The following is a 23,621-nucleotide window of genomic DNA, read 5'->3' on the forward strand; positions in this document are numbered from 1 at the left end:
TTTTACTGTGTCAACCAATGACAAAAGTTCCTTCCTACACAATTCTACTTTTCTTTTTTTTTTTTTCTAGTTTTTGGAGCGTCAATGTGAAACTGTTAGTTGTTTTCTGTTCTTCCTTTCTGCCCACTCCCTCTTCTAAAAGTGACATATCATGCGTTTACTAAAAATAAAGGTGCATTAAAGTCAAATTTATTTAGTCCTCTACCCAGATTAGAGCTGCTCAAGCCTTATTATGCATGAAAATCACCCAAAGAGTGTGTTAACAAAGTAGACTCCTCAACCCTACACCAGATTAAGAAAATTAGGGAACATGCATTTTTTAATCATAGGTCTCCCAGGTAATCCTGATACAATTGGGTCTAATCACACTTGGGGAAACATTTTCCAGTCAGCCTCCAGATTAAGTAGAGCCAACAAAGGGCCATGTAACTAGGTCACATATCTTAGGCCTCTCTTATTAAGATGGGTTTCATTGAATGACACTTTGATCTGGAACCATGTAAGACACAGCCCAACCCATGAGATGTAGACCTAGACACACAGGTGAGCACACCAAACAGAGAGACAGGTAGGTAGGAGGTGGATGACGGATACACAGACAGATAGGTAGATAATAGATACAAAATATAGGTGCGACTTACCGCCTAACTAGTACATTGGAGAAGGAAAGACACAGTCAACAATTTTGCCAGGACAACAGGCATAAGCTGGGTTTCCCAGAAATGTCTGGCAGCCCTACAGGTTGAGTGCTTTACTCATAATTTGTCTATTATCCTGTTGACTAATCAGGGAATACATTCTTCTCTGGACTCAGAATTAACAGCCAGGCCATCTTTCCCATATTAGTTTTCTGTTTATCCTGTGGACACTGAATCATGTATTGACGGAGGCGGCCCCTTGGCACTGCCTGCTGAGCACATACATAAACACATGCACATGTAAACCTCACTCCTGTTGTCCCTGTCTCCATTAAGCTCTTATTTCAAGCCATGCTTCTTATCCATTTATTTTTAAAATCGATCCTACCTTACTCTTTTGTGTGTATTTGTGTGAGCTTTCTGAAATCTTCTCTGAAGTAAGAAGGCAGTGTAAATACATTCAGTGAAGGTATGTATTTATTCCTTAGGGTATTTATGAGTTTCCTTAGAGCTCTTGAGTTAATGAATGATGACTGAGTCTTAAAACCAGTGACTTTGAGAAGTGAGGAATCCTAGTACAAGAACTCAATCTGAACACAGACAATGCCCCCAGGTCCTGTTTTTCTGTCTCGGTCTACATACCAATTTTCTGATGCGTGTGCATTAGGACCCTTTTTTTTTTTTTTTTTGAGAGGGCATCTCTCATATTTATTGATCAAATGGTTGTTAACAACAATAAAATTCTGTATAGGGGACTCAATGCACAATCATTAATCAACCCCAAGCCTATTTCTCAACAGTCTCCAATCTTCTGAAGCATAACGAACAAGTTCTTACATGGTGAACAAGTTCTTAACATAGTGAATAAGTTCTTACATGGTGAACAGTGCAAGGGCAGTCATCACAGAAACTTTCGGTTTTGATCACGCATTATGAACTATAAACAACCAAGCATCAGGACCCTTTTTAAGTCTAGGACATGAACCTTACTTAGTATGTAGTTGATTGATGGAGTAGATAATTAATAATTATCTAGGAATAATTAATATTATTTTTTTCAGCCATCTTTATTATTTCACTTATGAGTGTCAGTCGATGTGTTTAACTAGTAGGAACTATATGAACCAACTGGAACCAGGTTTGGAGAATTCCATCTGTGCATGCAGAATGTGCTATGCCCCAAATGTGCCTGAGTAGATGGCTGGATCCTGGAGCAGGGCAGAGGCACAGGTACAGCAGCTGACAGAGCTGCCCCCAGGTCCTGCCATGCCTTCGTCACACTGGGAGATGTCTGGATTGTGCAATGCAGCTGGTGTGTATGCATGTGTGTGTTCATCTTTGTGTCTGTGTGAGCACACATACATGAAGCTTGACCAATAACTGAAAGACTCACAACTTGCAAAATCAGCCACAACCAGTTCTCTTACCAACACCTAACTGAATAACTGCCTGCATCAGCATGAAGCAACAAAGGAGGGAACACTGAAAGAGGACTTTCTTCAGGAGATGAAACCAGCCTTTACACAGCAACTTAACTTGAGCCAATCTGCAACCATCCTTCCAACTGACATTTAATGAGCAACTACTATGTATCAGAAATGGTGTATGCTCTGACTTGATTGGTTCTTTGCCTCTCTCCCTTATAAATATCTCTCCTGTTTTCTAAACATTTTTTTTTTTTAACATAGAAAGCCTTGAGTCTGTCCGTATGGGAGAGGGTATTGATGACATTAAAGAATACTGATGGCAGGACAGGAATAGGACCTCGTTGGATAAAGGATGTAAGTGGCACCAGGCATTACCTCCTGAGTCTCTGATTCCATGAAGAACCAAGCCAAGAATCTTCAATACAGGCCTTTCCTCAGATTGATTCTTTCAGTGCAACTATGATGCAGACGGGAGGGGATGCAATGGAGAGAAACAGGGCAGGGGATTTACAGTTACTGGATAGAGTGGAGAGCAACTCCAGAAGCGAGTGACAGGAAAAGACCTCTCTGAGGAGATGTTTGCATAATGCCCTGATGAAGGACGGAACCACCTGGAATCAAGGGTGTCATGCTGATGGGGTGGAAAGCACCAGCCCCAGAGACCAAACCTCAGGGTGACCAGATGGCTGCAGAGTGGAGGGCAGGAGCCCATGGGGCCCATTGTCAGGAGCTGAGATTTAATCCAACTCCTAGGGAAGAGAACGAAGGAGTAAGGCAGACCTGTTTGAAATGTGACACAGCCTCTTATTAACTGTAAGCCACTGGGAAAGTTAGTTGATGCACTGGAGCTTCCTTTTCCACATCAGGGAAATGGCGGTAAGGTTGCCCACTCTGCTGCCCAAGATCTCACGAGGTGATGTCTCTGCACTGCTTGCCGAAACGCCTAGGATGTGTAAGGACACACTGAGCAGGGACTATTGCTGTGAGGTCTTGGGTTTCATGTAGCACATGCCCTCTGAGGGTCTTTACGTCACCCTTCCTATTACTTTCAGTTTTACTATAAGTAAGTTCCTGGCATTTTCCTCAAATTCAGAGCTATTGCTTTGGGTTGGTTTAGGATTCCTTCTGTGGTAAAGAATTACTCTGGTTCTTGGAATCTGCATCATCGGCCAGTGATAACTGGAATGTTGGATTTTGAGAACAAGAAATATACAGCTCCCAACTTTTTGTTTTGCCAGATAAGAAAAAAAAAAGTTTTGAAGCCTACCATCTATTATAAATAGCACTTCATCAAAGAAAGGATGATTAACACCAAATAATCTCAGAGAAAGGCAATTCCTCCCTATTATCCATGGATATTCTCTCTCTCCCTCACACACACACACACACACACCGGTGAACACTCCCCCCAGGTGGACAAACTCGAGAAAGACGCGGCCGGTGGGGCAGAGCGGAGCCACGAGTGTCTGACCTGCCGGGACGATGACCCTGCGCTCGCTGGTGGTCATGTTCGGGGGTGGCATGTGCTTCTCCTCCATGTAGCCGCCATAATTCATCCCGACGGTTTCTGGGCTGCTCACCATCTTCCCACCTTTCGCCATGCTGCATTCATCCGGGGAGTTCCTGCAGGAGAAGAAGGTAAGTCCTGCCATTGTTGTCACACCCAGAAAGCCCGCCTCCTGCTATCTGTGACACAGAGAGAGCCACGGAAGGGCAAGGAAGAGGGGGCTGAGGGGAACAGGAGAGCAGCGAGGCGAGGCAGACCCCATGTCTGTTGAGGACTGAATGTCTGTGCCACCCAAACTCTTATTTTGTAGCCTTAATCTCAAATCTGACGGCATTTGGAGGGGGGCCTTTGGGAGGTAATTAATGTTATATGAGGTCACGAGGGTGAGGCCTCCGTGATGGGGTCAGCGTCCTTATAAGAAGAGGAACAGACAGACAGCTCGCTTGCTCACTCACTCTCTCTCTCACTGAGGACACAGAGAGGAGGCGGCCACCTGCCACCTAGGGGGAGAGCTCTCACCAGACGTCCACCCTGCTGGCACCTCAATCTTGGTCTCCCAGCCCACAGAACAGTGGGAGACACATTCCTCGTGTTTAAGCCCCCAGTCTATGGCTGCCCGAGCAACTCAGATGTCGCCATGCTTGGTCCAAGCCCAGGGCAGGCCGGGGAGCACAGCTGCCACGTGGCGTCTAATTCTGAGGCCAGCCCCATCTGAAACTGTCACATCAAGGCTTCACCGGTGACAACTGACTGGAAACATGTGCAGGGAGAGAGAGCTGCCCCGTGGCCTCCCCGTGTGACTGTACCCAGGCTATGCCCACAGAGGCGCCCAGCAAGGTTCATCCTAGAACAACATTCCTCCTCAGACCCTCAGACTGAAATCCTTGGTGACCTTCAAACCCCTGCAGCCAATGTTTAGATAAGGAGCTTTGGGGGCTTACAGTGCTTCCAGCTCAGGTGCCAGCAGGAAGGGCAGGGAGGGAGCTGGACTGTCCTGAGGGCAGCAGCAGGACAGGTCCAGTGGCCCTACAGGGTGTGGAACCAGCTGTGTGGATGAAGAGAGGAGTCAGCCACTGGGCCTCCCCTAATGGGCCACAGGGTTGCTAGGAAGGCAACCGTAGCCATTTGGAGAAAATTGTCTTTTTGGAAAAAGAAAATGGAATTCTTTTTTAAAGTGAGATTTGAAGTTATAGGATATGGTGAAATCACATTTAATAGGAAATGCCAAATTGAAAATCCAGCTTAACCAGGAAACAGAAAAAGTCAGTTAATACCTTCTCTGATGGTTAACCCATAGATCATTAACCCAGGGTCACCTGGCCAAAGTGTCCTTCTCACTGGGTTATGTCTTCTAAGGTGGACTTCTGGAAATGGCCTCTCAAGCTTTACATACTACAAGATTTTCATACTCTCAGGAATCTATGAATCTCTGCTGGATGTTAGATTTCCACCCCAGAGTCTAAGGCCCTAAGGGTTGTGGGCTCTGCCCCAATGGGCGTTTCTATCAGTGAGGTCAGAGCTCTGCAGACAACTTGCAGAATCATGGACTAAGGCCTGGCGTGGACTCAACCTTCAGGTCTAAGAAGCTCAAAATCTTGTGAGGCAGGAGGGCACGCTCTGGGTGTGTCAGGGCAGAGGTGGGATGGTGAAGATCATTCCAGACCCAAAAAGCATGGTGTGGGTGTAGACAGAAAGGGCAGAATGAGGGCCCAGTACCCTGGAAGGAATTTCTTTGCTCAGTGTCTGAGGATGCTGAGAATATAGGTTTGTTCCCAGTGTCACTTGCTGCTGATGGAAGGAGCTTAGTTAGGGTTGACAGTGGGGACAGACTGGTTATATGTGGATGGAGGTCATCACTGGGGTTGCCCAGGATGAAGGCCCCACCATGGGCCCGGAAACACACAGCCCTGCTTCACAGCATCCTCACAGCTGTGCCAACATGAAGGAAACTTAAAAATAACAACAGTCTGGGCTCCCATGGTGCAGATCCTCTACATTTCCAGCTCTGCCTGTACAGGCATTGTTTCCTCTTGGTGCTATTTTTCCTGGCTTCCAACATTTACCTCTAAAAGACCCATCCTAATAACAACAGTGAATCTCTTCACTTGTGACTTAGTTTCCAATCCCTTTGGAACATTCCATCATCTGAGTGGAGTGGGCATGTTTTGGTCTATTTGTCTCAAGAAAAAAAGTTACTAAGAAAGAAAGTCAAATGGGTGTTTTAGCAATTAGACTTTAGATGCTATTCAGGGGATGAGCATAACTCAGGTAACAACCTTAACGTCTGGGATGAGCAGTGTTCAGATTCATTCATTCACTCATCCATTTAGACCATTTTTACAGTCTGATAAATTCTTTCTTCTCTAGCAAGGCAATTAAGCATTGAAAAGTTACAGGTCAAAGAAGTCCAGAATTATAGAAATAGCGGACATTGGGCATTACGAACCCTTCAGACCAACTCATATTCTTTCAACACTTAGTAGCTTAATTTGCATGTGAGGACAGGAGCTCTTGCTGTGGATCCCAAAAGACTTCCTGTTAGCATAAAATAGATCCCTCTTCAAATGCAAAGATACGATGGGCCATTAGATTGCATTTCACCAGAGCTTTCCAAAAATAGGTGTAAGTGTTTAAAAAAGGGGCAGTTTTAATAAGGGTACTTTATTTTCATCTTATGATCTTTTAATCATCTCACTAAACTGTCCCATTCCAGCTTTCACTGTAAAAATCAGCAACACGAGAGCAGCAGACCCTGTTTTCAAAAGCTGCACCTTCAGGACAATGAAAAAAGCAGTCTTTTTTCCATGGCATTTTGTTTTAGTTTCAGAGGAAGCCAGAATGGAGCCATGATTTTGATAATTTCAAATAGCTTTTGTAATAAATCTGAGGGAATGTCAATCCCCCCGAATGGAGAGCATCACCCACAGGGCCAGTTATCTGCAGAACTCAAAGGAGGTGCTTGTCCAAATAGGTCCAAATAATGGTTAGAGGGGCCCTGAGTTGTTCTAGTCTCACTTTTCAGTCATTTCTCCAGGTTTATTCTCTTCAAAATTTTAGTAGCCACAGAGTATATGCAGGGGCCTGTTCTGGGAGCTTAATAGTTACCAGTCTTCACAACAGCCTGGAATAGCAGGGGCTGCCTTTATCTCCATTTCTCAGGGGCGTAAACTGAGGACACAGAGGTAAGAGACTTGCTCCAGGTCTCAGAGCCAGGAGGAGATAGACCTGAGTGAGACGTGAAGCGGGGAGCCCTGAACTCACTGCTCTTGCTCCCAGCCCCTGCACAGAGCACCTCCATAAAGTCAAGGTAATGTGCTGACCTTTAAAAATAGAACTCAATTTCAGAAAGGCACCCAGACCTCCCGGAACCACATTACTCTGCTATAAGGTATGCCCTGCAACTCACACAGTATTCCTACTCTAGGATGCCATCCTAGCCCAGGGACTGTTCTCTCCCCAGCACAGCAAGCGTGTGACAACCAGCACATGCATAAAAAAGCTCTAAGTAAGACACAGAGGCAGTTCCTAGAGAAGAAACTTTTTTCAGAGGGTATCCATTTAGACACCGCTTTAGTTAAGAAACGAAATCTTAACATGATTCAGAGAACTGAAAAGTGTGTATTTAAAAGTCTCACAATAAATACATTTTCAGCTCTTTGCCCAGGTGTGTAAGGAGAACCTACCCTGAGGAAATCTGCCTTATTGCTTCGGCAGCTGGACCATCACTGCATTCCAAGGCTTATAAATCAGCAGGGGTAAACTTCCCTCAAACAGCTTGGTGTGCCATGGGCACGAACACTGCCTGGATGGAGGATCACATATTCTCTACCCTACCGTATGAAGGCTGCATCCAGACGCTCAGCGCATTGCTTTTGAACAATGAACATAACATAACACAACAAAGAACACCCCTTTAAAAACTCTATTGGTAATTTATATGATAGGAGAAGCTGAGGAAGCCCCAGCCCAAAAGGGAGAGCTGCAGAATAGAGCTGAGCCACTAGCCAGCCCTCCTGAAGCCTGGGTGGATAATGAAGCCCTTGCAGGGGAGCCTGGGTAGCTGGGCCCATCCAGCGGCTGCCACGGGCCCATGACTGCGACCTAGCAGAGAGCTACATGGAAGCCTGGTCCGTGGCTGGTGGCAGGTGAGGGTCACTGATGGTTAGCCAGATAGGGCAGTTGGGAAAAATGAAAATAAATGAACTAAGCATAACATTCCAATCAGAATAAAGAACTATGAAATGACATAAATTGTTTTAAATGGGGAAAAGCAGAAAAAAATGAACCAAAAAATAAGAGAATGCAGTTTATTTCATACGTCCCCAAACTATTTTTCCCTCTAAAGAACCATTTAATCAGGTGTCAGGCAGTCTAACTGGGGAAAGAGGGGGAAAACACAATTCGGATAATTAAAAATGATAAAAATGACAGGTACAAGATTTTTTTTTATTGTGAATATTTTATATTCTACTTTATAATGTCTGGATATAAATTTGGAAATATTAACAAAATTGAAATTTTTCTGAAAAAACTGTTCTTAGTATTCATGTATGTGTGTGTTTTCTAGTAGTTCCTATGAAAATTTTAAGGAATTCATTAGATGCTTGTTAAATGGATAGTCACTTGGTGAATATGAAATGTCTCTGTCTTTTTGTAGTAGTCATGATTCAAGATCTTTCTCTCAAAGACTCTTTCTTTGAAAGGCATACAAAGGTTATTATGCAAATCAGAATCACAGTGAGATCTCACCTCACACCTGTCAGGGTGGCTATTATTAAAAGAAAAACGTGATAACAAGTGTTGGTGAGGATGTAGAGAAATTGGAACTCTTGCATACTGTTGGTGGGAATGCAAAATGGTACGGCTACAATGGAAAACAATATGGAGTTTCCTTGAAAATTTTGAAAAAGAACAACAATATGATCCAGCAATCTAACTTATGCATACTTATCCAAAAGAACTAAAATCCTGATCTTGAGGAGATATTAGCATGCTATGTTCATTACTGTACAATTCACAATAGTCAAGATGTGGAAATGACCCAAGTATCTGTTGATGGATGAGTGGATTAAAAAATGTGGTGGATACATACAATGGAATACTATTCTTCTTAAAAAGAGGGAAATTCTGCAGTATTTGACCACACAGATGAACCTGGAGGACATCATGCTAAGTGAAATCAGCCAATCACAGGAAGACAAATCCTGCACGCCTTCCCCTTAAATGAAGTATCTGAACAGTTAAGTTCAGAGCGTTGATGAGTAGAATGGCAGTTGCCAGGAGCTGGGAGAGGGGGAAATGAGGAGTTACTACTCAGTAAGCTAAGGTTTCAGTCAAGCAATATGCAAAAGCTACAGAGATCTGCTGTCCAACATCGTACCTTTAGTCAATAATAATGTATTGCACACTTAAAAATTTGTTAAAGAGTACATCTCATGTAAAGTGTTCTACCACAATAAAATAAAAGAGATAAATTATTATATCTTGGAGATATTTTCAAATTCATGTATTTAGGTCTGGGTTCTATTTGTCATCCACAGAACAATGGTCTTGACAAATCCTATATGGTGTGAGGGTCAGTGAGAGGGACCAGGAGCTGGGAAGACACCTGCTTCCCCAGCTCAGAGCAAGACAAAGTCCACACTGGGCTGGGGTGGCCCCGGGGCGACAGGCTGGTTCAGAAAGAAGAATTTCACAAGGGACCTGAACAACAGCTGGGGTGCCAAAAAGCATCTCTCCCCACTTCCTTTGTTAACACCCTCGGGGCACACACTGTCATGAGTTCAGCCTCTGCTGCAATCTTACAGATTTCTGTGGCATTTGGCCATAACTGGGGCCACTCTAGGGAATCCAGAAATACTGTAGAAAGACCCCCCAACCTTCATGATGAAAAAGATACAGTGCTGGTGCTCTTCTACTGGTAAGTGGAGACGTGGGCCCAATAATTCTGGCTTGTGGAGCCTCCATTAACTAAATACTCTTAAAGAGCATTAGGAGAATTAAGTTCAGGAAAGTTAAGAACATGAACATTGACTTTCTAAAACACACTAGCATTTCGACTTATTGGAGAAGTGACATGGCAAAAAGCATCAAATAAATTGGAAATTTTGCTAAATCTAAATTACTGTGAGAAGTCAGAAACATTCCCAAACCCAACTGGGGTCTCATCAGGTCACAGAATCAGAGCGCTGGGAGAAACCCCATTTCCAAGCCCCCAGGTATGGCTCTGCAGAGGCTGCTTGAATGAACAAGTGTTTAGCTTGCATTAAAATTTTTCTAAGGAGGAGATTACATCAGTTTCCTCTGCAGCTCTAGAGGTATATTTATGTGTATGTGTGGTGGCTTTGAATGTGCATTATTCCCCTACCCTTCCTCAAAGTTTGTGAAGTTAAAGGTGGCTTATAAGAAAGTATACAAGACAAAATAGTAACATAAATAATCCAATCAAATGATGGAAGTCAGTGGAATACAAGGGTGGGAAAGTAATTAATCAAGAGAGAAAACCAGCACATTGACTAAGCTTCCTAGGTACAGCTGCTAGAAGTAGGGCATCAATTTTTCTCTGAGCTTCTACCAGCCAAAGCAAAGAAGGAAATGCACCCTGTTACAACTCAAATTGTCAAAAGCACCAGTTACTCAGCAGAAGCAAAGCTTTTCCTGGGCTGAGACTTGTGAGAAGTTTCTATCATGGCTTCTCCTGAAGGGAACTGAGTGACGTGGCAGGCGATATTCTTCCCAGCATCCCATAACAGACCTAAGAACATTCCACACAGTGCCAGGAGGGGCTGGGGACGAAGCAGGGTGCCCCAAGGACACACCTCTCAGCTGCTTGAGCTACAGCAATCAAGAGAAGACGTGGCCTCAGCCGGCCCTCCATACTTGCCATTTCTTGACACTGCTTTTGGAAAGAACTGGCCAACCCAAGAGATCAGTACAGAAATAGAAAAGAATAAAAGAGTAATTTAAAAAGATGATAAGGTATTGAGAGATGGATTGCTATATATTCCAGTTTCCACAACCTCTAATTTCGATATTTTAAATTCACATTTGCCTCTGAGACCACCTAATGCATTGTGGGCAAACAAATATTTACAGACCTTATCTGGCTCATCGTCTATCCAGTAATTGACTGTTTACTCATGGTAAGGATGGCCCCAAACTCTTTTCATGGTAAAGCCTTTGAAATGGCGCTTAGCACATGACCTATGCCGTGTGTTCACTGTTGTATTCATTGCATCCATGCCACACTCCGTGAGGTCTATACCAACAAGCATTAGCCAGGCTACAGGTGAGGCTGGGCAGGGGCTGTGTCCAGGGTTACACATCTGGCTGGCAGTGGAGGAGCCGGGATTTGAACATAGACAGTAGGGGCCCTGAGGCCAGGTACTTGACCACCATGCTATAGGACCTCACCTGGTAACTGCACACGAGTAATCCCGTTCACAGACATGAAAGGGAACTGAACAGATACTCTGTAGATACCGTTTCATTGCTATTGGGTCTCTTCCAAAGAATACCCTGGGAGTGGCCCTGAAGACAGAGAGAGAGGAGCAGATGTGAGCTGGGTAGGGGCAGAGGCGAGCAGACAAAGGCAGAGCTTCCTGGGGGACACGGAGGATGGCAGGGTTTGTCTGGGCATAGACAGGAATCATGGTAAGTCTGGTTAAAATAGTTGGTCACCTCCACTGACAGCTGAATGCCATGCTCTGCCCCCAACCATGCCCATCATGGCACCCGCTCTGCAGAGATGATGGGCAGGCCTTCCTGAGCGTGAGAACAAGCCAGGGAAGGGTTCCCATGCTAAGGGGGCCAGCCTGACTCAGGTCGTGGGCCTGGGGAGAGAACTGAGGACCAGGACAGTCGCTGGACCCCCGGGAAAGTAGTGAATCTAATTTTTCAAGATGAAGTAGAACACAGCCCAAGACAAAAGCCCCACACAGCTGTTCCCATACATAATACCATTTCTTGCAAAGAAGTAGTGCACCTGTAAAAACGTACTGAAAAATTAAAATTAGGGCTTCAGTTTTTGAAAAACAAAATAAACTTGGCATCTGACACTGGTGTCCTCTTATCAGCATCTACTTACAAGGGGCCGATTCCATGTGGAAAGAGCCCGCAGTGAAATGGCACAGGCACAGCCATTAGCTTGACAGGGACAGAGCCTCGGCCTGGACCCGCCATCCCTGTGGAGTGTGAGTGGGCCTCATTTATCCAAGAACATTGCTGAATGCAGCCCTGAAAGACAGCCCTGAGCTCACTAGCCCCATTAAACCTGTGCTGCACCCTCGCTTCAGAACAGTTAGCATCGGCACGCAGGCCTTAGAGAAAGTCCAAGGCAAGTCAGAACCGAAGTTGGCCAATCAATGTAACTGCCTCTTCTGGTAGGTAGAAGCAAACGCCCCTGTGCTCCCCAAAATCTACCCATTCTGCAAGACCCACCTTCCTTCCTGTTCCTGAACTCCTCTGCACCTGTAGATGACTGCCCTCTGCTTTGCTCTCCATCACACTGGGTTCAGAGCTACCTACCCCCAATACAAATCCACGCTGGCCACAGGCATCCCGAGCCCTTTGCTGGCCTCTGGTGCTTTTGGACTGAAAACCACACTCCCTAGATTCTCCTTGGCACCCTGGCCCTAGGTCTCCTCAATCCATCATTCCTGTATCCAGTAGCAGTGAAGCAAGTCTCTCTGCCAGGCACTGTCCCATGTGCTGGGGACGGATCTATCTCTTCTCACATGCCTGCATTGAGCCTCATGTGGCTCCAGCCCCTCTCGCCAGCTCCACTCCCTGGAAGCCCAGGTGCCCCATCACCCTCTCCCACGTGGGTAAGCAGGCCGACACTCCCACCACGAAGCCTTCAGCTCACCACTGTTAGCATGCCACTGTCTCCCCAAATGTTCTCTGGAGTCTATTAGGTGAGTTCATGTTGAACTTGAGGATGAAGCTATATGGGAAAAATAAAAAGGCTTCCTTTGGCAGCTCTACCTATGAGCCCAAAGAGGTCAGTTCCATGAGAGGGCCCACAGGAGGCTGGCCAGGGCACGTGTTCAAACCTGCAGATGGAGAAATCCCTTCTCAGGTGATTTTCTTCCTAAGAATCCTAAAAGCACATACTTAGTCTTAATTGACCGAACAAACTCCTAATCAAGCATCATAGCATGAATCGAGGTCAGTCACCACAAAAGGTATTTTTAGGACCCTGGACAAGGAGAGGACTGTCTGGAGAGCTCTGGGGTAATTTGTGGGTCTGTTTTATTTCTGAATCAGAGGCAGTGGAAAAGCTGCTTCAGACCCCATGGCCCGGGTGGCGGGTGGAGCTCGGCAGTGATTCATGCAGAACTCTGGGCTCAAACTGAAACTGTAGATGTTTGTCTTCACAGCTGTGTGTTATTTTTACCCTTACTAAATACTCTCTTACACCTGGAATTTCAGTCTCTTCCCACCAGGCTTGTCCCCTTCCCTCTTCTCTGAAGCAGTTGAAGACTAAATTAATTAAAAAGTCACCACCAGCTCACCAACAGTTAGTTCTTTGTCCCTTGAAAGGGTTTGAAGTTTCCCTGAGAAAGTTTCATTATTTAAGTTTGTATTTCTCTTTACAGCTGAAAATGCCTATCAGGGAGACGATGTCACATTTAGAGCTTGATAACTGGGTGGAAATATGTCCTTCTGAGAGTCACTGTTTGAAAATAAAATACTCTATAGAATAAGATATGTATGCGTGTTACACGGTAAAGACGAGGTGTGGCATCTTTTTATCTTTTGAATTCTCCTTTTTGTTCCAAATACTTTCATTTTCCAGAAAGGAAAGAATTAAAGCCAATAGCCATTATGGTGCTTCAGGTTTTATTTTCATAACAGGCTATGTAAACTCTGGTTAACCATAATGGTTTCATTTTCGAAACAGAAATTGCCAAAGCAGTCCCCTGTCTCTGCTGTCGGTACCCACGGCAATCGGATAGAATTCGCTTGCGTCATATTGAAGAGCACACCTCTTAGGATCTCTTCTTCTACACAACGGTGCCCATCCCCTTGACATCCCAAGAGGGCAAAGACCCGAATGGGTAACTGCTAAGGCAAAGGGTTGGGGGAGCGTGTGCTCCAGCCAGACAGGCCGTCGCAGAGCATGCGTCTCCTTCTGACTTCCCGAGTGAGGCTCACTCCATCCAGGTCTCAGTTCTGCCGCTCGATGAGCTGACATCTGTAAAAACTCAAGGCCCCTTACAAGCAGGACAGGCTAACTGACCTCACTATCACAGTCTGGAAAAATCACTAGTTTATAAGCTCCAACACTGCGCCACCCACAGCGTGGAAGGTGGCCCAGCTTAATTAGGAGTCTCTCTTATGCCAACCCAACTGAGAGCCCTAAGACAGAAAGGAGCAGAGGCGAGTATAGGGGTGAATTTCACTGTCCTACACCAATACATTAAGTCTCACAGAAAATGTTAAGAACATATACATCAAGTCAAATCTCAATGACTCCAAGTAAAAGGCATGGAAGGAGACTAGCCCCAGTGACCACTTTCAAATATCGAGTGTTGAGTATTGCACGTAAGATAAGAGAACTTGATATTAAATGATCTTCCACTTGGATTCTCTTCTGTAGCGGGCCAGTTGGCAGAGCACCTCTCCCAACACAATAACAGATGGGGTCCTGGAACAGTCACCACCCTAAAACTGAGAATTTTTTATTTTTAATTTCAGTCCAGCAAGTGTTAACTAAGAGCCGCTGTTGTGCTCAGATTGTGAGCCTCCTCATCACACTTAGTATTTTCTGAATGTGGCTCTGTTTGGAGATACCCAGGAAGGTAACGTGAACGTGAAGGTGGGTACATTGACCTACTGTAATAACATGAAAAGACATGAAAGTAAATGGTGTTTAAATGTGTAATACATCCAAGAAATCAAAATATGGTCAGTGTGTGGATTTAATGCCTCTCAGAAGATGAGAGAGAGAACATACTGCTCCTCGATCACCCGGGGCCGCCTCTGCTGTCCCCCAGCACAGAGAAGCTGTCTGACTGAAGGAAGCAGCACTTTGGCGTTGAAGAGAAGCACAGACCGGGGTCAAATGGCTACAACAGGGGGACCTGAGCAAGTCAAGGAAGCGTCTGGAAACTCAATAGTCTTCATCTGTAAAATGGGTATAATCACAATACTATCTCAGGGGTAGTGAGGAAATTGGATGATACATTGCATGCTAAAATCTACTCCTAGGTCACAGTGTGTTGTAGAAATTTAGACTGAAATTGCTCCTCTCTGCATCTTTCCTGCCCAGACTGAGTGAGTCCCACCATCACCTCTGCCCCAGCCGAGCCCTCCCTGAGCTTCCCTCTGTACTTTACTTGTCACATGAGCTCACAGAATCTTTTTCCCCTGTGATGGACTATGAGCCTCTCCTAACTCATCTTCATAGCTGCTAATGTACTTCATGCTGTAAACACCAGTTTAATATCACCCCAGGGTAGTTCCTAACACGGCAGATGCCGGCGCCCGGAGCCAGAGCGCTGTTCTGTAGGGCTGGATACTGTCCTGTCCTGTGTGTTGCAGGGCGTTGAGCAGCACGCCTGGCCTCCACCCACGAGATGACAGACATGTGTCCCCCCTAACAAGCTGTGACAGTCGAACTGTCTGCAGACATTGCCAAATGCCCCCTGGGGCGCCATCAGTGATTGAGAGCGTAAGAGCCACTGGTTTATCAAACAGAGGGCCGCGGAACTCCAGCAAGGGGGGTATGACCCCCTCCCGCGGGGCCTGCCGCTGATTAGAGCCGAGTGCTTGCCCCTCATGTTGGGCTCTCATCTCAGGGGGATGGCCCGCTGTGGCTCATTTGGGGTGCACTTCGCAGAGCGAGGATCACCCTTGTTTCCTTCCTCCTGACTTCGTGGGTCCAACGCATCAGCAAAGTGCATCAATTCTATGTTCAAAGTAGGTCCAGAAAACAGTCAGCTCCCCCCACCCCAGGTCACCCCCCCACCCACGACCTTGCCATCCTTTGTCTGAATTCTTGCAGGGGCCTCCTGGTGGATCTCGGCTTCAGCGAGGGGCCAGGGAGATCCTGGTAAATCTAAGTAACCCCCTCCTCTGCTCACAGCCCCCACTGGTCCCCTCGCTCGCTCAGACTGAAGATCCAAGTCCCTCAGGGGCCCCACAATGACTCGACCTCATCTCCCTCCGCTGTTCCCCTTGGTCACTAAACATCAGCTCCAGCTGTCCCCTAACACTTCAGGCTGGCCTCGGGCCTTTGCCCTTATCACCCCCTCTGCCTGGAATATTCTTCTTCTGCTTAACCCTGGGCCTTCCCCCTCACTGCCTTTGGGGCTTGACTCAAAGGTCACTTTCCAGAGATCATGTCCTTAGGCCACCCCATCCCCAACCTCCATCCACTTCCCTGATTTATTCGTCTCCTTAGCATTTACCACGATCTAACCTGCCATACATTTTAATCACCTACATGGTTCAGTGACCATCTTGCCCACTAGAAAACGAACTTAGTGAGACCGATATTCTTGTATGTTTTAGGACCGAATGTCAAGTGCCTAAAACAGTGATGCACATAGTCAGACCTCAATAAATATGTGTTGGATGAAAGAATAATTGCATGTATAACTAGTGTGTCTTGATTCCAAGAGGGACCAATCAGGTAACCTCCTTTTCTCTCATCTTCAGCATACTATGTACAGGTGGCACACTTTTTCAATGTTATATGAAAAGCATGTTGCTGTCTGACCCTAGGCTGGAAGTACTCACACCACGCAGTGACTCTCTGGCCCGGAGCAGTGGCTCTCAGACCAAAGACACTGGACTCCTGGGAGGGCTCATTACAACCTGAGTTCTGGGCTCCATCCCAGAGCCTTGTCTGATTCAGCAGGTACGGGGTGGGGCCTGAGAATCAGCCTCTCTAACGGGCTCCCAGGTGCCGCTCATCCTGCTGATCTTGGGGCCCCACTCTGAGAATCACCACACCAGGGGACCCTCACCCAACAGGCTCAAACCCCAGGTGAATGACTCCAGGCAGCGTGGGGATGGCGTAGGGGGAGGACTCACAGCATGGCACACAAATTCATTGAGTTCCAGCTGCAGCAAGCTTCCAGGTGGGCCTCCATGGAACTGCCATTACCTCCAGGGGGCTACATGGAATTTTCATCACCTGGGATAGGATGAGGGAGATACCCAGTGCGACGTGCCTGAGATTTTGGCTCGATCTCCAAGACAGGGGTGCTTAGAGGGAACAGCCTGCTCTGCACATAGCGCTCCCTGCCTGCTAGTGGAAGGCAGCTTTGATGCAGACTGTGTGTGAGTGTGCATGTGGGTATGTGAATGTGTGTGTGTGTGTTTATTATTTCTTGGCCATCAATAGTAGCTGGAGCCTTAGGAAACTCACAGGGAATTAATCAGAGGCAGGGGGCTCACTAGAGGCCAAGCCAGCACTGGTATCCCCTGCAGGGCCCTTGTGTATAGCATGTGGAAAACAGCTGGCCGAGTTCAGCTGCACACTGGCATTTCTCCATTGTGGGAGCACTTGGGGTTTCTGCATGTGAGGCTGGAGTGAAGAAAGCGGGGAGGCAGGGTGGCTGTGGGGCACTGAAGCTGAGAAACGATGTCCTGTGCCTACACGATGTGCAATTAGATTAGTGTCTGTGAGAATTGTGCCCTGACACGGCAGCCAAGCCAAACCCACCATTACTTCCCTGTCGGCTCACAGGCAGTGGTTCCTCTCTCCCCTGCTTTCCCTCTATGATTTTTTTATAGTGCTCTATTACAGTGGTACCAGATCCCATTTCCCCACTTGTATTTCATTTCAGAAGTTTGTGAGCATGTTAGGGCTGATGTTTTACAGAACTCCATCCCTTGGTTGGGAGCTAAGTTCCTCCATCCTCCCAAAGCACTTGACCTTTTCCCCGGAGGATAATGGACGGATAGGGACAGACAGAAATGATCATTCCTGAAGACCATCTTCTGTGCAGAAGGAGCTGGGTCATGTTCTGGAAAGACCCAAGCTGTAGAGAGGAGCCTTCTCCTGGGAGGTATTTGCCAAAGAGCAATGAAGGGCCACAAAGGTAACATCCCGTGTGTTCTAGCCAAAGTCCAATTTTTGACTTATGTCAATTGCTCTTGGACTTGACTTCAAGAAGTATGTGTGCAACATAAAGTTCATCACACATAGTTCAGAGTAAGGACAATTAGAGGAAGTCTGCTGGTCTGGGGGCCAGAAGAGACACTTATGTTCTCGCTGTATTCCCTAATTCCTGGTACACCTGGCCTGGGGCTTCTGGGTGGGGGTGAGGTGCCACTCTCTCTGGAAGGATGCACAGAGGTGGGGTGCTCAGGAGCGGCACCCCACCCCTGGTGCCCATACCCAGGTGAACCTCCTCCTCTTCTGCAGGGTCTGCCATGAGCCTCTCCAGGGCAGACTCCCTGTCTGCATGTCTGCTGCCTCTGCCCCCAAACCTCAGGCAGGGCTGGTATGGCCAGGTGCCCATTCAAGGTCTTCAGAATGAAAGAGGGGTGAATGCATGTCCACCTTCCCTTTTATGGAGCTGAGACTGACCAGCATAAAGTTCACACACTGAGTCGGCAGGTGTGATCCCTGGCAGCCCTCTACGGCCCTTTGGGCCTCTTCCAATCCTCCAGATGGAATAAGCCTTAGCTCCACCTATGAATTTGGAGGTTCCCCTTCCTCCACGCCCCTCAGGCAGACCGTCATGCTCTGAAGAACAGACTGCCTCACTCCGCTTCTTCAATACTTGAATGGTCAGAGTCTGAGCGGGTCCGGTGAACCACAGACCTGACATACAATGCCCTCTGCCACCTCTCGTGCAGCCAGGCTGAGCCCCTTCAATAACAGAGAACTGGTCACCCCAGGGGACACCGGTTTGGGGGTCTGAAAGGAATGACTCCATCCACCACCGACGGGCACAGGGGCCAGGAGCACCACATGTGGTCAGTTCCCTGTATCCACATGGCCAGGCCATCGCACCCAGTGACTTTAATCCTATGCTTAATTGAGGGGTTGCTGTCAAGATATTTGATAGATGTGGTTAACACCTACAAGCAAGTGACATTAAATAAAGGTGATTATCATGAGCAGTGTGGATGGTCCTCATCTAATCAGTTGAAGGTCAAAAGAGCCAAAACAGATTTTCCTAAGGAAGAAAAGTTCTGCCTCAAGACTGCAACATCAGCTCCTGCCTGAGTTTCCAGCCTGTTGGCCTGCCCTACACATCATACGTGTCACCTCCATAACTGCTTGAGCCAATTCTTTAACATAAATCTCTTAAATACAGAACCCACTGGCTCTGTTTCTCTGGACAACCCCGACGACCACGCCAGGCCGGGCCCCACACTGAACCCCAGCAGACGCAGAGCTCTGGGAAGGAAGGGCAGAGACCCTGTAATTTTCTCTTCTACAAAAAGGATATCGCCCTGCTGACCCCTTGCAAGGACACGGTATTCACTTTGCCTGCAAGACAGCAGGTGTCTTTTACTTATGTATCTTTTTAAATTCAGAAATAGCACAGCAGGAACAAGAACAAGTTTTGTTTCTGCAAAACGGTTCTTACTCCTTGCTCAGTCTCCTTTTGGAGGCTTGCTAAACCTGACTGGTGTTCCCAGAGCTGGCCCCAGGCCCCACTCTGGAAATGGGGGGCCAGGGCGTGGCTCACTTCTCCTGCCAGCTGAAAATCATCTCAGGGCTCTTTGCCCCAAGTGGTTTCTCCCTTCTCACCCCTTCTCCCTCTCACTCTGCTCCCACCCTCAAAACTTCTCTCTTACACATACAATCTCTCTGGCACAATGTCTACCTCACACATGCACACACACGTGCCAACGTATGTCCTGCAGGCAGAAACCAATCTTCAAAGAAGAAAGCTTTAGAGGTGAACACTGCCTGTGGTGCTGTGCCTCAAATACCCCAGTGTTACAGGATCTCACAGCTCTATCAAAACTATCACTGGCCAATGTTTCCAGGGTAGGCTCTGCAAACTGTTCTACAAAAACCCTGCATCCTGCTTTCGAACAGGATCACTCTGCTTTCCCCCAGGGCCTTGGAGAATTATACAGTTCATCAATGGAACATTCGATCAGACGGATAGGCTTTACCTGTAAGATCTTTACATGGAACAGGTAACGTGCTGGGACTCTGCTATCCTGGACCCTATGATGGCATTTTCTGCCGAGGTCCTTTCAGAAGTCTAGGAATGAATCCCTTGAGGAGGTCCAAGGTGGGTCTGTCTTGGCTTGACTTCCATTTAAAGGTCCAGTGTCACAATAATATTCAATGTAAGAGCTATCATTCCCATTTTCAAGAAGAAACCAGATGCACAGAAGTGAAATGACTTCTCAGAGCTGAGCAAAGGTCTGGCACCTCTCATCTCCCAGCGTGGACATCTGGCCTCACTGCTGACATCGCCTCTAAGGTACTGTGACTTGGCACCTCCGCCAACAGTGCACTAGAGGTTGACGCAATGGTTTCCAACACTTATAAAACATGACACTTCAGCATTAAAATATATATGTAACAAAAAGGGCCTATTATAGCTTCAACAGCGTGGAAAATGCACTGGGTGTGGAGCCAAACACTCTTGGTTTGAACCCAGACCCACAGTGGTGATGATGGGTCAGCCAGAAAATGCCTGAACCTCAGTTTCCTCATCCATCAAAGAGGGACGAGCATTCCTCACAGGGCTGCTTGGAAGGGATAGTCCACTGGATGGGAAAAGAACTTTATACACAGCAAAGCACTAGAAAATGTGGCTGTCCTTATGACTCCATGTCAGATTATGCAACACTTCGAAGAAATTACCATCTCTTTGTCCTGAGATTTTATATTCTACCTGAATACAGATGGGGTATGGTATCACAGCTGAAATCAACATTACTTTTCAAAACTCTATTTGAGGAAATGCTTTTGAAGGCTGGGGTTGTTCTGCATGGAATAATACATTCTATGTGACACCAGTGCTATCGTGACAAGCTCAGGAAAGTTAATACTTCAGGGTGGCGTCGGCGCTTGGCTTTAAGTGTAAGTGCAGAGGAGAAGCAATAGCGTGCGTTAAGAGAAGGGGACAGAGGAGGGGGTGGGGCAGGGCCGAGGGCAGACGGAGTAGATCCATCAGCAAAGCCACATGGCCTGGACACATGCTTCACTGCCCGGCCACTAGCTGACACTCTCCCTCCATAGGAACATAAAACAGCATTATTTTCCAGGCAGTAAAAACCACAGAGATGAATTCTGCCATATGTGGGCATGGCCCCCCTCTCACTGAGCCCTCATGCCTGGGAAATGGAATTGAGCACCACATCTTCAAAGCAAGTTCTTGGTAAATATACTACCGGTTTTACAACCTCTGTCCTCAGCACAAACCACTGCAGAACACATTTTCTCAGCGTTGCCTGGTGTTACTGTTCAATGGCCTTCCTTTCTGAAACAATCTTTGGAGAAGCATAACTAACTTTTACTTCACGTTTTCAAGGGATAAGGAAACCAGAAGTCCAAAAGGGCAAGAGTCAGCATCTCCTTACCTTGAGCCGTTCACCTGGTTAGGATTACATTCCATCTTGATGGTGACCCTGGCTGGGGGTTGAGACAGCCAGTCCTGCTGAGGGACCCGTGGGCTCATCTTGGATGTCTGTCCATAGTCGCCAGAGGAGGACGCAGTCATGTCCGTCTTAGCCAGGTGTGGCGTTCCGTAGGCACACTCAAACAGGGACTGGTCCTCGCTCACAACCGACAATGCTTCCTGAACGCCCAAAGAGACACACATTCAGGACTCCCGAAGGACAGTCATGTTTCAAAAAGCTGTTGGCTTTAGAGTCATTTCAAACAGGGACCACATTTTAGGTAGTTTTTAAGGTATCTATTTCTACCTTTCAGGAGAAAAAAGTAGCTGCTTTTCTTCCCTCCAGACCATAAGAGTTGGAACTGGCCAGTCTAGAAAAACTTTTCTGCAGGTCTCCAAACATACCAAGCTTGACTGCAGCAGTGCAGATAATACCCACTTTAATCTTAACTCAAGGAAGTTGAATTTCAAAGGTCTCAAAAGACATCCAATTGCATGTGTCATTATTTGACAAATGCAGTCTATAATTCAAGCAGACAGGATACAGAATGGTCATGAAGATTAAAAAAAGAAATGTGACGGCTAACACCTAAGCATCCGGCAAAGCTGCCACATTCCCAGAAGATTTTAAAGAAGAGAAAGTTAGGAGAAGAGAAAAGGGAAAATGGAGCACCGAAGGACAAACACACAAAAGAAGTGGATTTTTCCACTTCTAAGTTATTAGCCAAAATAGAGTCTCAAGTGGTGCTCCATGATGGCGAACATCTGGATGATAAATGAACAACAAAAAAAGCTGTGAATTATCCAGATGCCTCCAAATACCAGGATGTTTGAAATAACTGGATCACTGACGAGCTCTTTTTTCCCCTTACTTTCTATTAATAGCTTTATTCTTTTGCATGACTTAGTGAGAAGAAATAGACATTTGTCATCATTGAATTGTTCTTCGGTGGTTTGAAGTCAAGTGGACAGCCTATTCTATAGCTGTATCAGCAAAGGCAAATTTGATTTAGAAATTTCAGCTACTTGAATCATGTTCCATACAGCAATTACACAAAATAATTTGAGACAATCCAAATGTTAGCTGGAATAACAGAAAAAAATACATGTTACAGCTCAATTTTATTGCAGTCCTCAGTATGGTGTCCTCAGTATGGCTTACAACTCTTGAGAAGCTAGTGATGGCTGGATCACACGTTTTTTAAAAATTGAAACTTTAGAGCCAGGGGTGGGGGGTACTGTGGAGACCTTCTAGTTCAAACTTCCCATTTCTCCCAAATGATGAGATCCACAGGTCCAGACCTCACTTGGAAGTGGGCTTCCCAAGACCAAGCACAGAATTAGTGTTGGAACTGACTTGTTCCAACATCTACTCCAGCCCCCTGGAGCCCACAATGCCCTTCTCACATTTTCTGGTTTAGGATATGTCTACATTAGCACTCTCTTTTTATTCTTTGAGTTGATATTTAAATAAATAAGGATGCCCCCCATTAGTCATACAGCCTGGAAAAGCAGCCTTTCTAAGATACAGACCTCATTCCCCACCCAGAAGTAGCAGAATAGGGTACACATGACATTTCACAAAGTGCTCCCCCAACCCAGTGTGTCCTCTGCCACTCTATCCCCCGTCACTCAAAGACCAGCTGCTTTCAGAGCTTCCCAAGTATATGGACTTTGCTGCCTGATCCACGTGCCATGGACCAGTGAGTAGCAGAGTCACAGGGAACAAGCCCAGTGCTTTAGTTCTCCGATGGCGGCCAGGTATCTGTGCTTATATAAGCCCCCACCACCTCTGGCTTCTTTAAGATCTCTAGAATCACAGCCCTGTGATACTTGGAATAAGGAAAGAGTAAGCCCAGGGTTTAAACACTAACATGCAACATACAAAAGTTAGGCAGTGCCAGCCAGGTAGCCACAATCAGGCTGAAAGAAAGAAAAGGTAAATAAATAAGGCATCTTGAATACACAGCAAAATCAAACACATCAGCAAACAGCAACACTACAAGGCAGTAGCACATGAATTCAATGTAGAGAAATGGACTTGGTAGGTGTCAGGGGAACCTGACTCTGTTCTGGTCACACATGGAATGAAAAAATCTAAGGAATCTAAACTCACAGATGTGGGTTTCAAGGTAAAATCGGCACCATGGACTTAGCGCAGTTTTGCTAATTAATAAAGACAACAATTACAGCTTCTGTATAATTCTTGCAAAACAGAATTGCTCTTCCCCAAGCAGAGCTTAAAAGAATGGTTTTACATACTCGGAAGAGCAAACAAGCCCCTTCTCTCTCCTGGTGTGGCAGATACTACCAAGGTCAGAGGGGAATTGCATGCTGTGCAATACTAGCATTTGCTCAGCAATGAGGAGAAACATGAATAAATGTGCGATTTACATAAAAAACCAGCAGAAACACGTTAGATATAAGGGAGAGGCTAAGTTTTAAAATACAAAGGAAAAAAGAAAACGGCTTTCACAACAAAAAATAACAT

The 23,621-nt window shown here is 46.3% G+C and overlaps 1 protein-coding gene across 7 annotated transcripts in view; it reads right to left on the bottom strand.

The window, feature by feature from the left end:
- The window catches only part of ERG (ETS transcription factor ERG), a 242,985-nt gene that overhangs the window by 36,223 nt on the left and 183,141 nt on the right, over positions 1-23,621 (bottom strand). For all 7 annotated transcript variants that reach the window (XM_057504584.1, XM_036899232.2, XM_057504591.1 and 4 more), the window contains 2 exons: positions 21,093-21,310; positions 3,537-3,688 (listed from right to left, as the gene is read on the bottom strand). In XM_057504584.1, coding sequence (XP_057360567.1) covers positions 3,537-3,688; positions 21,093-21,310 — 370 coding nt within the window. The remainder of the gene's footprint in view (positions 1-3,536; positions 3,689-21,092; positions 21,311-23,621) is intronic.

The sequence above is a fragment of the Manis pentadactyla genome, chromosome 1, assembly GCF_030020395.1.
Source record: "Manis pentadactyla isolate mManPen7 chromosome 1, mManPen7.hap1, whole genome shotgun sequence".
In the NCBI taxonomy this organism is placed as follows: domain Eukaryota; kingdom Metazoa; phylum Chordata; class Mammalia; order Pholidota; family Manidae; genus Manis; species Manis pentadactyla.